The following is a 13,708-nucleotide window of genomic DNA, read 5'->3' on the forward strand; positions in this document are numbered from 1 at the left end:
GAATAGATGGAGAGAGGGTAGGGAGGAAGAGAGGGACAGCGGGAAGAGAAGGAGAGAGGGACAGAGAGAAGTGAAGGACAGAGGGAGAGAAGAAAAGAGGGAAGATAGGGCACGTCCTTGGTATTTTTATGTTTTTATATATGTTTTAATCTGAATAACCTACTTAGTTTATTTCTGATAGATAAGGAGGAAGTTCTTTTATCTGCTGCTAGTTTATTTTTATGTGCAGAACATTATGTTACCTCTTTTATGTATGAATAGTCCTATAAAACTAAAGATATACCTTACAGAACTATAATAATAAGCTAATATGCTAACTTCACACCAAACACACCACTTCAATATTGTTTCTTTTTTACCACCAGGTCAAAACCAAGACTAAACCAGGTCCAAATGGTCTATGAGTGCACTTAACTAGAAGAAAAAAACATTTTAGAGAATAACCAATAGACTGAACAACAGAAACAAAGTCTAAGCCAGGATTAAATTATGACTAAACCAGAGCTAAATCAGGTCTAACTCAAATCGAAACAAGGTCTAATATAGATATAAACCAACTCTACACCAGGATTAAACAACCAACCTTTCAATCCAGCTCCAACTTCTAACTCCCACTCACCTCTGGAACACACCACTCGCCAGGTGTGCTCACCGTCTCCTTTGGATTTCTCTCTAAACGAGTGTGCGCTTGTTTTGTTGGCAGTGACAGCCACCAGCGAGCGCGCCCAGGCCTCCATCGTCGCTGTGGCCATTACACTGGCTCTGGTCCTCCTGGCTGTGGTGGCTGGCTTCTTGCTCAGTGGAAGGTAAGTCAGTAAATACACGCATCATCCGTAAACAGGGTCTGCAGAGGAGGTCTGTGTGTGTTTGAACGGGCAGGTGTGTAGAGCGTGGAGGGATGGAGGGATGCCAGCGAGCAGAATGGTCATTAGAAAACACAGATGGAGAGGATAAAGCGGCCAGTGATAGAAGTGTTGTTTATTATGTGTAAATTGGCTATAAAAATATGGTAGTGTGCTGCTGTATGCTATGTTATATTGGTAGCTCAATTGGTGTGACTGTAGGACTAACTTTTACTCGTGTACATTCATCGCTACTAATATGATTTCTGGCACATTTGTTTAGTTTCAGCTTTGTTTAATTGCCTTTGGGGTAAAAATAAAAAAAAAATTCCATGTATCCATCTGTGGAGGAGGAAAGGAATAAAAAAATAAAAAAACACTGGGAAATGTGCAGAAAGTTCAAAGTTCATAATATGTTACATTACTGTGCTTAATTACACAATATATAAGCTTTAAATGAGTCTTCAAACTTAATCTGTTAAGTTTTCCAGCCATAAGGTAAATCAATATAAACCGTTTCATAATAGACATGTATAATATCATAATTCATGTATTTTCAACAGACTATTACAAAAGACAGTATTCTTGCAAAGCTCATAAGGGGTTTATTCATCATCTGTTCTACACCGTACAATATGCAGTATCTCATCAACACAAGTTTTGAAAGAAGCCCTTGAAATTTGTTATAGATTGTAATAAAAGAGTACTATGTCTTTTTTACATTTGTTTTACAGTTTCCTGAGAAGATATATTGAAGTGCGATTTGCTTTTTTATTCAGTGCATAGACTGTATAGATAAATGGGGATAGCTAACCTGCTAGGCGCTGCGTTCCAAATAGGAAGTGAGCATGGGCTCCATTGACTCTGGCTCCATTCGTTTTACTCTGGAAAACTGTCATCCCTCACTTACTGTAACTGCCACTGTCAGGCTCGTCATTTTGGTCTTAAAATGTGTCCATAACTCAAGATATGAACATCAATAACAGACAAATCAAGCGCTTTCTTTCCCCGAGATCGTTCCCACTAGCGTTAGCCACAGGTTTGATTGACAGCGTTGCTACGCGCCCGCTCCCTGCTAAACCAGCAGTGCGGGCGGGATGGGGCTTTACCTTGCTCCGGATAGACTCTTTGGTTGCTATGACACTCGCAGTTGGAATTCCTAATATGCAACTTGGCCCCAAATTTGCCCCTATACCTGCTAGCCTCGATGAACGTCATTTCACTGTAGCGGAACGCTATGGGCGACGTCAGGCTCACTTAATCCACTTCTTTATACAGTCTATGGTGCAGCCTAATACAAGATCATACATAACATGAAGCGAAAAGCTGTCTCCACCCCTGATCAAACCATTAGGCATTTCAGCAAAGATGAAGACGTTAGCTCCAAATTGTTCCTTCTATAATTTAATCAACATTTAATATAGATATAATCAGTCTTATGATTTATTTATGAAACTATTTTCCCCTATAGTAATTATTTCACTTTCACTTTAGCTTTGTTGAATAATGCATTGCCTATAATAATGAATATGCACTTCTGGAACTGCATAATCATTTAAAGAGCTAGCTGTGGAGAGGACCCTAGTCTAACCAGTCTCTATTTCAGCTGTTATTGGGGGAGGAGTGATCTCGGAAAAGCCAAATTTTCCGGAGCAGGATTTAGGACACAGACCCCTCCATCCCCCCCTTCTCCCTGCCCCCCGTAGCCCAAATCCGACGCTTCACCACCCCCTCAAAATCTACCCACACATGCATACACTGCCGCCTATAACAACTCATGCGCATGGGTTAGCAGGAAGTTGGACGATCGGCAATGCGGCTAGCGATCTCAAAAGCCTTTGACTCAACACATCCGGTAAATTAAATACCCCCCGGCAACCGCAGCCACACAAACAGGAATAGAACTCCCAACCGCCCCACCCAGCTGCCCAGACCCGACCCCTCTGGCTATTATTCAGAATACAGAAGTGAACCAGACTTGGACATGACCTCTATGTGTGGGTGGGTAGGTGTTTACGAATTGGATCAAGGCTAAAAATCAATCCTGCTGTTTAATCGGGGTTATCTGTGATTATCACTGATGCAGCCTGTCTAAATATTGACATCGGACAGTATTTACCGCACTCACACACACACACACACACACACATGCATGCATGACTTTCCAGTAAGTTGTGGTTGGGTTGGAGCCTCTGGGATACGCAGCCTACCGGAATTAGGGTATTTCTGTGTGCTGTTTCTAGAAATATCTGTGTAATCCCTCAGTCGTCTGATCCATAGTATAAGGAAAATTCAAATCTGTCAACTGGACAAAACGTTTTAGGTGTGTAGAAGTTTCGCTGCTCATCCAAGCTGCTTCTTCAGTTCTGGTCAGAGTATTGATAGAGTAAGGAAGTGTCGACCAATAATACTTAACTTTTTTGCTAGTTGACAGATTTATTTTTTTTCTTTTACTATGTTTCTAGAAATATTTCAGTTTAGTAGATGCAGGAGGAATATGAATATGCTTTAGCTCACATGTGTTAAACTCAAGGCCCGTGGGCCAAATTCGGCCCGCCATGTCATTTTATGGGGCCCGCGACAAAGTAAATTAAAAGGTATGACTGTCTTAAAATGTCAGTTTATCAGGAGATACACAGTTAAACATTTTTCATGTCTATGCAAATCTTTATGCAATATTTGTAGCTTGAATAAGTAATAAATATAGAAATAGTTAATTAACAAGATTAAAACGTAGTGACATTTATCTTACAGTTACATCTGGCCCTTTGAGAGCAACCCTTTTGTTGTTGTGGTCCTCGGTGAAAATGAGTTTGACACCCCTGCTTTAGCTACACAGATATATGGATGCTTTTGAGGACTTTTTTTTTAACTTTTCATAAGATAGCATATTTTGCTTATTACCATTGAAGCAGTCCTACATTCAACACAGGTGTAATTTGGTGAAGGTGAATACCGTTGTCAAATTCAACCTCAATTTTACCACTAAGGAAAAGGCTCGATGCTAGCAAATAACATTACATTTTACTCCCATAGTGATAACACAATGTCATTTATTTTATGAATGGAAGTGTTGTGTCCCTACTTGCACTGGCGCTCTGTCTGCAGTTGAAGTTCCTAAGAGATAAATAAAGTTATTTAGAATTTTATATTTAATTATAGTCACCACAACATTCTGTTATAGATTACGACCAAGTTAAAACTTCCAACTTTGTATAATTTATGGATTTTTTTTTTGTAGCAGTACTTGTTTAAGGAAGTATCTAGTTAGATGTGTCTGTTGCAATGGTTACTATATCGACTTACAGGTCTAGTTACACTTCTAGTTTTAGTACTGATTAATATCTAGATATAATTTGAACTATATGAATTATATTACTGTATATATATAAATGGACATAGCTAACGTACTAGCCGCCCTGTTCCAAATAGGAAGTGATCATTGGTGCGCTTCCAGCTCCATCGACTCTGACTCTATCCTCTCTGTAACTGCTGCTGTCAGATTCGTAATTTTGGTCTTAAAATGTTCAGATTAACCCACTCTTCATGATCCTGCTGTTTTTATTTCGCTATTGTGTCCTAACTTAAGATATGAACAATAATAACAGCCAAATCAGGCATCTTCTTTCCCCGAGGTTGCTCCCACCAGCGTTATCAACAGATTTGAAAGACAGCATTGCTAAGCGTCCGCACCGCTGGTTTAGCATTACCATCAACAGCCTCGCTCCACATTGGATCTTTGGTTGCTATGATACCCGCGGTCAGAATTCCAAATACGGAACACGGCTCCAAATTAGCTCCTGTATCTTGATGAGCTTCATTTGACTGAAGCCGAACGCTATGGGTGACGTCACATTCACTTAGTTCACTTCGTTACACAGCCTGTGCAAATCTAATACATAGTAAAATGTTGCTGTACTTCAGAAATAAGTACTACAAAACATAAGCATCTCAGAAATGTGTACTTATATATGGGATTACAACATGCATGTGAAAGAATGCGGCGAGTTAGACATAAGCTTAACTCTTCAGAACATAGAAGAAGAAATAGCCCTTGGAAACATGATGCCCAATAAACAACAAATTTCTCTAGCCTTGACTTTTTTCAAGTTCTGTCAATAGTTTTCTTCACACAAGACAGAGCAGAAATCAATACTGAACACACTGGCTTTATTAAAAAACCAAACAGTCTCTTGTGTCTTAAAGGTTAGCTACAATGCTAAAGGCAGAGATACAATGCTGTATTGTTGGAAACTTGCTTGAAGAATTGAGGCATGAATTTTGCCTTACAAAATATCAATCTCAAATTACAAAGTGGCTCTTACTTTTGCTCTAGCTGCGTTGTCAGATTTATTAACTGTGCTCAATTGTAAAAATAGTTAAAAATATTCTTTTCTTTGGCATAGTGCAATATGTTTAAAGTTACAGTATGTAACTTTTTGCCAAAAAATAGACTCAAATAAAAGCATGTTGTTGTTTTTTTCATTATGGATCCTGTATAGCCTTGAAAACATAGAAAAACGCATGCTCTTACTGTAAGTAGAGCTTGCATCTCCACAAACCTGACTCTTACTAGGCCTGGAGGGAGGCTCTTCATGCTTGTTTCCATGACAATGTTGTTCCTTTACCGTGCTATTCCACAGTATGGCATAAAACACATCTATCTTCATGGAGCATGTTCTGAAGTATGGTTTTAATTTTCTTTTTCAATGGAATTATGCAGGTGTTTTTGTACCCCTAGAAAGTTACAGACTATCACTTTAAATACCAGTGACTTGGGTACTTAAAACTTGAATGGCCAGTAGGGATGTTAAATATACATGCAGTTGAGTTAAATATAAGTTGTATTTTACTTTTTAGTTATGTGTAGAAAAATGCCATGAAATTTACATATTTGGGGAGTCTTGTTCAAATTGATGATCTGTCTGCATATATACATCGCATTAAATTTGCCTGGATTGTTACGTTATGGACAAATCAGGAATATATAATACACAAAAATATGTAGCACAATTTTCTAAGAGCCCAAAAGTAGCATATTGTCACAGTGATTAGCTCAGGATGTATTTCTTATTGTCATATTCCAAAGCTCTACTTCTTTGCTGATCATTCTGGTTGCTTTAAATTTTTTGTAGGCAGTGTTGTTAATGTGCAAAATGTTTCATATCATCCAAGCTAAACAAATCCACTAGAACTGGGCTGTTTCTAGCGTAACATTTCCCCTCATGTCCTCCAGGCGTTGCGGATACAGCAAAGCCAAACAGGACCCCGATGAGGAGAAGATGCACTTCCACAACGGTCACAGTAAGTTAACAAACCAATTTCACCCATAAAAGTTCACTTCAAGTTCACACCATACTTTCCTGGTTCACATACCGGTCATATCTTCGTCAGCTTGTCTAGTCCTCACCTGTGTGTGTCGCTCACAATGTGCCACACTCAGAGACATTTATTTTGAATGACACGCTACACGTCGACTTCCCGGCAGACATTTTGGCAAAAGATGCACAAAAGCAATGAAGATTTATAGGCCGTGACAGCGTAATATATTTGGCCACACGTTTTGGCTTTGTGTCCTGCTCCCCATCTGTTGGCAACAGAGTTGGCTGTGCACATCGGCCGCGTTTGTCATGAGAAATGGTTTTATGCCGTGATTCATGCCACCAAAGAACATTTTTTACTAGGAGCATAAAAAGGGGATGTGAGTGATGTCTTCCATTTGGGGTAATTAGTTTGTATGGATCAGTTTGAGACAAAGAGAAATCATTCTGAGAAGAAATGTATTTGGTATATAAAAAAAAAATCAACATTGATCCTGACTGACAAAGGCAGACTAGTGATGGGACTTCCGGCTCTTTTATGGCATCCAAATCTTTTGGATCCATTCATTTCAAAGAGCCGCTCAAAAAGCTGTCTCTTTTTGTATTTATTTATGTGCCAGTGTGAGAACTCATTTTATCTACAAACTAATCACAGAGAGAAATGACCAAGGCTCAGATGTGTTTAAAATGGTTCAAACTGAGAGTGGCACTGTATTTACCTTTTGGAAATATAAAAATCTAAATGAAACATTGCACTACAATAAAAAATTTTTTTAACTAAATGTTAATATGAAGCCAAATATGATTTTTGTGCACAAAGCTCTCACTCATGTTGCCTGCGCCTTCTGTGTTGATTCTTATGTTGGTTCAATGTTAAGCAGGATTAAAATACATAAACATAAGGCCGGTTCTTTTTAAGAAAAATAAGATCATTTAAGATCATTCTAATCATTCAAGCTAACGAACTCATCACATCACTTGTCAAAAATGAGACTCAAACTGCCTCATCATCCAACCGTCTGCCAATTGCACTTATTACAGTCATTTATTAATAACCAAAGTAAAAAAAAAAAAAAGAAATAATACATTTGCATACACAAATTAGCAAACATCAGATAAAAAAATAAGATGTGTGAGGGGTTGCTTGTGAAAAAAGCCTGTGTTTCCCACAAAACTGTATACATTTTCTCAGTGTGGGAGATGGTATTCTTTTATGTTCATTGTAACCAATTCCAGCATAAAATATTGCAAAGCATACCTGTTAGGACATTTTTTTTATTTTTTTTTGGGAACCAACAGTCTAACCAGACGAACTGATGCTTCTGCTCATGAGGAATAATGTAAGGATCCTCATAATTCACTAATATTTTGATATGAATACTCGTGCAGATTAGCTAAAAATGTAAGTATGAGGAAAAGTATGGACTCATTTTGAATAAGGAATGTTGTTGGCTATTTTGTTAATAATGAATTGGTTATTTGCTGCTCTTATCAATATAATTTACGGTAAATGTGAACTATAAAATGAGGTTAGTAGTCACTATTATCACAAGCGGATCGTTGCCGTATGCCAAACTTAAAATATACAATATAAGCAAAAGCCAAGAGCTTTTAACCCAAAGTACAGATACCGGAGCAAAAAATACTCAAGTAAAAGTAAAAATATCATATGAAAAAAATCAACTTTAGTAAAAATGTTGAAGTACATGTTAATAAAAAGTATTTCATGCAGATTTTCAGGTCTTAGAAGGCGTCAACTGAGTTTTTTCCTAGCTGTTTTTATTTCTATATTTTTGTTTGCTCAAACTATGAACATGTTAAGAATAAACCCATCAGCATTTTCAGCAGGTCTCAAACAGTGATGAAAAGTACTATTACTCTTCAAACCAGTTAAAAAATGTTAAAAAAGAGTAGAAAGTACAGATACCTGCTCTCAAATGTAATGAAGTAAATGTAAAAAGTACCCACTGTCAAAATTTCACCGTATAAATTTTAGGTATCTGTACTTTACTTAAGTATCATACCTTACTACTTTTACTTCATTACCTTCACTGCCCAAAGACTATATTACACATAACATATTACACCTCATCCTCATTTGCGTAGCCTTATTTCCATACACAAATACCACTCACTGCACCTAATCCTTTCTAATTCTCAGGCATATGCTATCTTAATACTATCTTAATGCTATCTTAATGCTATCTTAACACCTTTGACGCTTTGTGTGTGTCTCATCAGTTAAATTCCCCGGGGTGCGCACCTACATTGACCCCCTGACCTACGAAGACCCCAACCAGGCCGTGCACGAGTTTGCCCAAGAGATAGACGTGTCCTTTATCTCCATAGAGCGCATCATTGGAGCAGGTGAGTGGCGCTAATGCTGATGCTAATGCCAGCGTGTTCAAGTGTTAGATGTGGCGAGCATAATGTCTCACAGAATACATTATCGTTTGTTCCAATACGTGAAAATGCGGCTGTTCCGACAGGCTGGTTCCTTGTATATATATAAAATGTGGTAATATGAAAGTGTAATTGCATGGTTGCGTCATCGGGATATATTTTATACTTGTTCACGGTGAAGTAAAATTGCTATGTTTTTGTGTGACATGTTTGAGTAGTGTATTCAGTCAAATTGTGTAAAAATATGCTGCCAGTTGTAGTGCGAAGAAAACGTAGACCTAGTACATTGTAAAAATATCCACTTGCTTGTCACCTTCACTATAGTATCCATGGGTTTCAGAATGATAACAAATTTGGATTGTCGCCATAGTAACTAACCATTTAAAACAAATTATCTTTTGACAAATGTTGCCTAGAACATTCAAAACCCAAGAAAAAAGGTTAACTGGACCAGTGATTCTCAAACTTTTCACAGCAAGTACCCCTTAAAGAAGAAGACATATTGTGCTTGAGTTTGCTATATAGCTACAATCTATGACATCTGTGAATCATTACGTTATAATTTGGACATTTTAAATCGCAATATTGATCTAAAATAACTTAATAAAAGAAGCAAATCTACTGTCTTGCATGTGAGAAAACAGCAGTGTCCAGTTGAGAGTTGACGTCGCCATAAATGTCATCAAAACAAAGAGCCGTATTGCTGTCGGCTCCTCGTGTGGATAGCTGCAGATTTTTTTAACACAATACCAAAATAACTAGGCAACGCTGCAAAATCCTATGCATATGACCGATTAAGAAAATAAAATTGGAGTACGAAGTAAGTACAGAGTAGTGGGCGTATGCCAGTAGTGGTAAAAACTGGGGTTGATCGCAATATGGTGTCTTGAAAATAAACGATTTAACATTGCTCAGACATCACTCCAAATACAACTTTGAGAGAGTAAATGAGAAGGAAACAACTATAACATGGCTGAAAGTCATTTTTTTGCATAGTAGGTCTGCTTTAAGAGAATATTTGTCTTTCTGAGTACCGCCAGAACCACCCTAATTTAGAGCTAAACCAGGCTTAAATGACAAAACTATGAATAGGCCAGTTCAAAATCATGACTGAACCTAAGAAAGACTAAAATGTGATAATATGCATCTCTAAATAAAATAATTACTGAAAATACAGGAGTCCCCACATACCACTAGAAGGAGCCTGTGCTTATATTAAAATACAATTAAGAAGAAATACTAAACTTTTGCGAATTACATTACTATCTGTCTGTGCTAAAAGGCTAACGCTCATGTGTTTAGGTGAATTTGGCGAGGTGTGCTGTGGACCACTGAGGCTGCCTGGGAAACGAGAGATCCAGGTGGCTATCAAAACCCTAAAGGCAGGATACACCGAGCAGCAGAGACGGGATTTCCTGTGGGAGGCGTCAATCATGGGACAGTTCAACCACCCCAACATCATCCGCCTGGAGGGAGTGGTCACCAAGAGTAAGACATTTTCAACGCATAGTACTGTTTTTGTTTAATTGTTTCAGTATAATTTGGTTTCTCATCTTGTCTGTCTGTGGTGGATGTTAGTCATAATTGCATTCACTAAAGTAAATACATAAATATAGGCTCATATATATAGGCTTTGTTTTATTCTACAATTATGTACATCTAAGTCAACAACAAAACAGTTTACTTTGAGAATCTAACCCAGGACCTTATGGCTGTGAGGCAAGACTCTTAACCATTGAGCCACCATGTCACCAAGGTGCAGATTGCCAATGGTGAAATCTAACAAAGTAAAAGTAGTAAAGTAAGTATACATTTTAGGTATCTGTACATGGATACTTTTACTTCACTATATTTGAGAGCAGGTATGTATACTTTCTACTCCACTACATTTTTAAACAGGACTGAAAACTACTTTTTTTTTTTTTTTTTTTTTTTGGAGACCAGTTTGATCACACAAAAGTATACAAATAAAAACAACTAGGAAAAAAATGATCGATTCAATGGTTTCTGTTCAATTCAGCGCAAATCTTTATCAAAATACATTGGAATCCTTATAAAAAAAGAGAAATACTTTACTTATGCTACTGCTGCTGATAATAATACTTTTAAGTACACTTTTAAACACATATTTTTACTTAAGCTGTTCTTTTCATATGATACTCTTACTTTTACTTGAGTATTCTTTTGCTCAGGTACCTGTACTTTTACTTAAGTAACAAAATCGAGTTCTTCTTCCATCACTTCCATCAACATATATACAGAGATATGGAATATAAAAGGTTGCTCAATTTATTGTAGTGTGAGCTTAAGTATTGCTGGAATAACTCAACTCGCAATTCATAAGGTGATACTGAAGTTTTTAACACTGCATTCTGTTTGTTTATATATTTACAGTCATCAAATGTCTAACTATGTGTTTTTTTGTTTGTTTTCAGGCAAACCAGTGATGATCATTACAGAATACATGGAGAATGGGTCTCTGGACACTTTCCTAAAGGTACTGCCAGTTTTTATTTATCATACAGGCTTCAATGTAAAATAGTAATTCTGAATATCTATTCCAAAAAGGCTGTCCCATGCATTTCAGTTGTTCAAAGCACCTGGATTATAGCTATATTACCACATCCAGCAGCAGCAGACTGGCCACTTATTTGATCAAATATTCTACATTTTGGTCGGTTCGTTGATTCAAGTGACATGACCTGATCTGCAGCACCGCTAATGAAGAGATTACAGAAATAAGACGCCATGATACAGTCAGAGAACCCCATTACACGATGAAAACTATATGAAACATAAGTGTAAAACAACAATGTGGTGTTAGCTTATGAAATATTAAAGTTCAATTCTTTCAAAACTAGCTAATCTTATCTTGAAGCATTGCCTTGCATAGAAATAGCTACATATGTATAAGTATAAATTAACTCTATATACAATTTTCCTTATCTTGCTTGCATGGCAAATCCACAATGATATCTCTTTTATGTAGATTGATTATCAGTCTGTTCACCACTTCCTCAAAAACGAAACGCAGAAGCTCATTGGTCACCTATGATTTACAAATAAAATCTCATTTCTCTCACCTCAGATTAACAAACTTTAATGCGTCGCTCATCCACCATGTTTTTAAGCCCCCTGCAATATTTTTTTCATGAATTTTTGACAGTTGGATTAGCCAGACCCACAGCTTAATAAAGTATTGACGAAGCGGTTGACCATGGTTGACATTATGGTGAAATCCCCTCTCCTACAATTTTTCACAATTTAAATATTATGCTTTTTTCTTATCTATGTTATGCTATGTTTCCTTATCACAAACGTACTTAGAGTTGTGTTTTGTTTCATTCACACACGTTTAACACACAAGTCCTGCATATTTAGGCTACATTCTTCTCTCAAACATGGACATTTGGAAAAAGCCTTATAATAGAATGGACTTTGTTGTTTCCATAATTCACAAGGCACACCGAAACATAAGGGCGTTATCTGATTTTCACAGAGCAACAATGCACTTTAGCTGTTTTATTCTAATGATTCTAATTCGCCTTGTTTATTATGTGTTTCTTATATTCTCAAGGCCAGTTTCTTGGCAGATATTATTGCTAATTTCATAATCATGTCTTGGCACCTGCTCAAATTCCAAACAAAGAGCAAAATGAAAACAAAGACAACAAATAAATTCTAACCCTAACAGATATATCAAGCCTTACAAAGAAACTGCAGCTACCTTGTAATAATAGATGAGTAATATCCTTTAGTGGGGAGTAAAGCATATTTGTTCTGAGGCTTAACTGATTAATCACAACTAATCAATTATTGAAACTGTCAGCTATTGAAATTGTTAACTAATTTGTAACTGAATAATTGTTATTTCAGTCATATAAAGATTAAAAAAATGGCTATGACTTGTGCTGAGAAATAGGTTCAAATGATACAGTTAACAAGTACAATCATGTGTTTTTGATGATTAACCTGTTCTCCGTACTTCATATGGATCAAACCGCATATATATCTCATTTCCCCAGGCCTTTTGCAAACAACTGATCAATTAATTAAAATAATAATCACTTGAATAATCTATTGACTCAACAGTGCCTGGCAACCTCACTGTTAGCGTCACTACTTCCTGTCCCGTTGTATCTCTATGGCCTTGTAGCAAAATAATCATTAATTGCAAAAAATAAGTTGTTATAGACATATCTGAACCAAAAAGTCTAGAAGCAGCTGACATGTCGAAAGCTTTGGCCCCGGGGGTGTAAGCCTGTACGGTGGCCTAAGAGGGACATCAGGAGACATGGGACAGGGCAGGGCGGCAGACTCTATGAAGCAATTACATGGATGACTGGTGTATGGAGGCCAGGATAAATGACACAGCCTTGAGAGGAGCACAGGCGGTCGGGCTCGTAGATTAGCTGTCACTGCTCTGGACAGTGCACTTAAAGGCACACTCATCACTTATACCTGAGGCCCAAACATCTCATTTCAGTTGTAAGAGGCCTGGGAAGTGTAGTCAAGCATGTGCTGCTGATGCAATCTTATATACCAGATATGAATGTACAAGTGGTTTGCATGGGTGACGATTAGGGCCGTATATAGAGCATATGGCAATTTCATGAAACGGAGCATAGACTTACAGATTTCTTGCCATATATCTAGTACAAGCACAAGAAATTGTATATTATAACAGTAGGTTTCTATGCTAGAGGATAGTGTTGTTACGATACTTAAATTTCCAACTCCATTTTGATACTAAGGAACGTACTTAATACTTACCGATACTGATTATGATACGATAGTGAAGATAAAACATGCTGCTTTTTAGGAAACAATGCAATTTTCTTACACAAAATAATAGTAATTTTTATGTTACCATGTGATCTTATAGTTGTTCTGATAGAGCTCAAAATTACACTAAAACTGTAAAAAAAAAAAAAAAAAAAAAAAAAAGAAAAAAAAAAGAAAAGAAAAGAAAAAAAAAAAGCTTAAATTTTGTCTTGTTAATGTGTTTTTTGTTGGTTTTTTTTGGGTGTTTTTTTGTTTTGTTTTTTTGTTTTTTTTTTCCGCATTATCAATACTTGCTCAAATGAGTTTCAGTATTGCTTAGTATCTCATTTGATACTTTTTACAACCAGAATGACAATA

The 13,708-nt window shown here is 36.9% G+C and overlaps 1 protein-coding gene across 1 annotated transcript in view; it reads left to right on the forward strand.

The window, feature by feature from the left end:
* Positions 1-13,708, forward strand: part of LOC117379308 (ephrin type-A receptor 5) — a 125,234-nt gene that overhangs the window by 97,120 nt on the left and 14,406 nt on the right. Inside the window, exons 9-13 of the mRNA XM_033976002.2 lie at positions 704-806; positions 6,079-6,146; positions 8,405-8,530; positions 9,869-10,054; positions 11,002-11,063. Coding sequence (XP_033831893.1) covers positions 704-806; positions 6,079-6,146; positions 8,405-8,530; positions 9,869-10,054; positions 11,002-11,063 — 545 coding nt within the window. The remainder of the gene's footprint in view (positions 1-703; positions 807-6,078; positions 6,147-8,404; positions 8,531-9,868; positions 10,055-11,001; positions 11,064-13,708) is intronic.

The sequence above is a fragment of the Periophthalmus magnuspinnatus genome, chromosome 12, assembly GCF_009829125.3.
Source record: "Periophthalmus magnuspinnatus isolate fPerMag1 chromosome 12, fPerMag1.2.pri, whole genome shotgun sequence".
In the NCBI taxonomy this organism is placed as follows: Eukaryota; Metazoa; Chordata; class Actinopteri; order Gobiiformes; family Gobiidae; genus Periophthalmus; species Periophthalmus magnuspinnatus.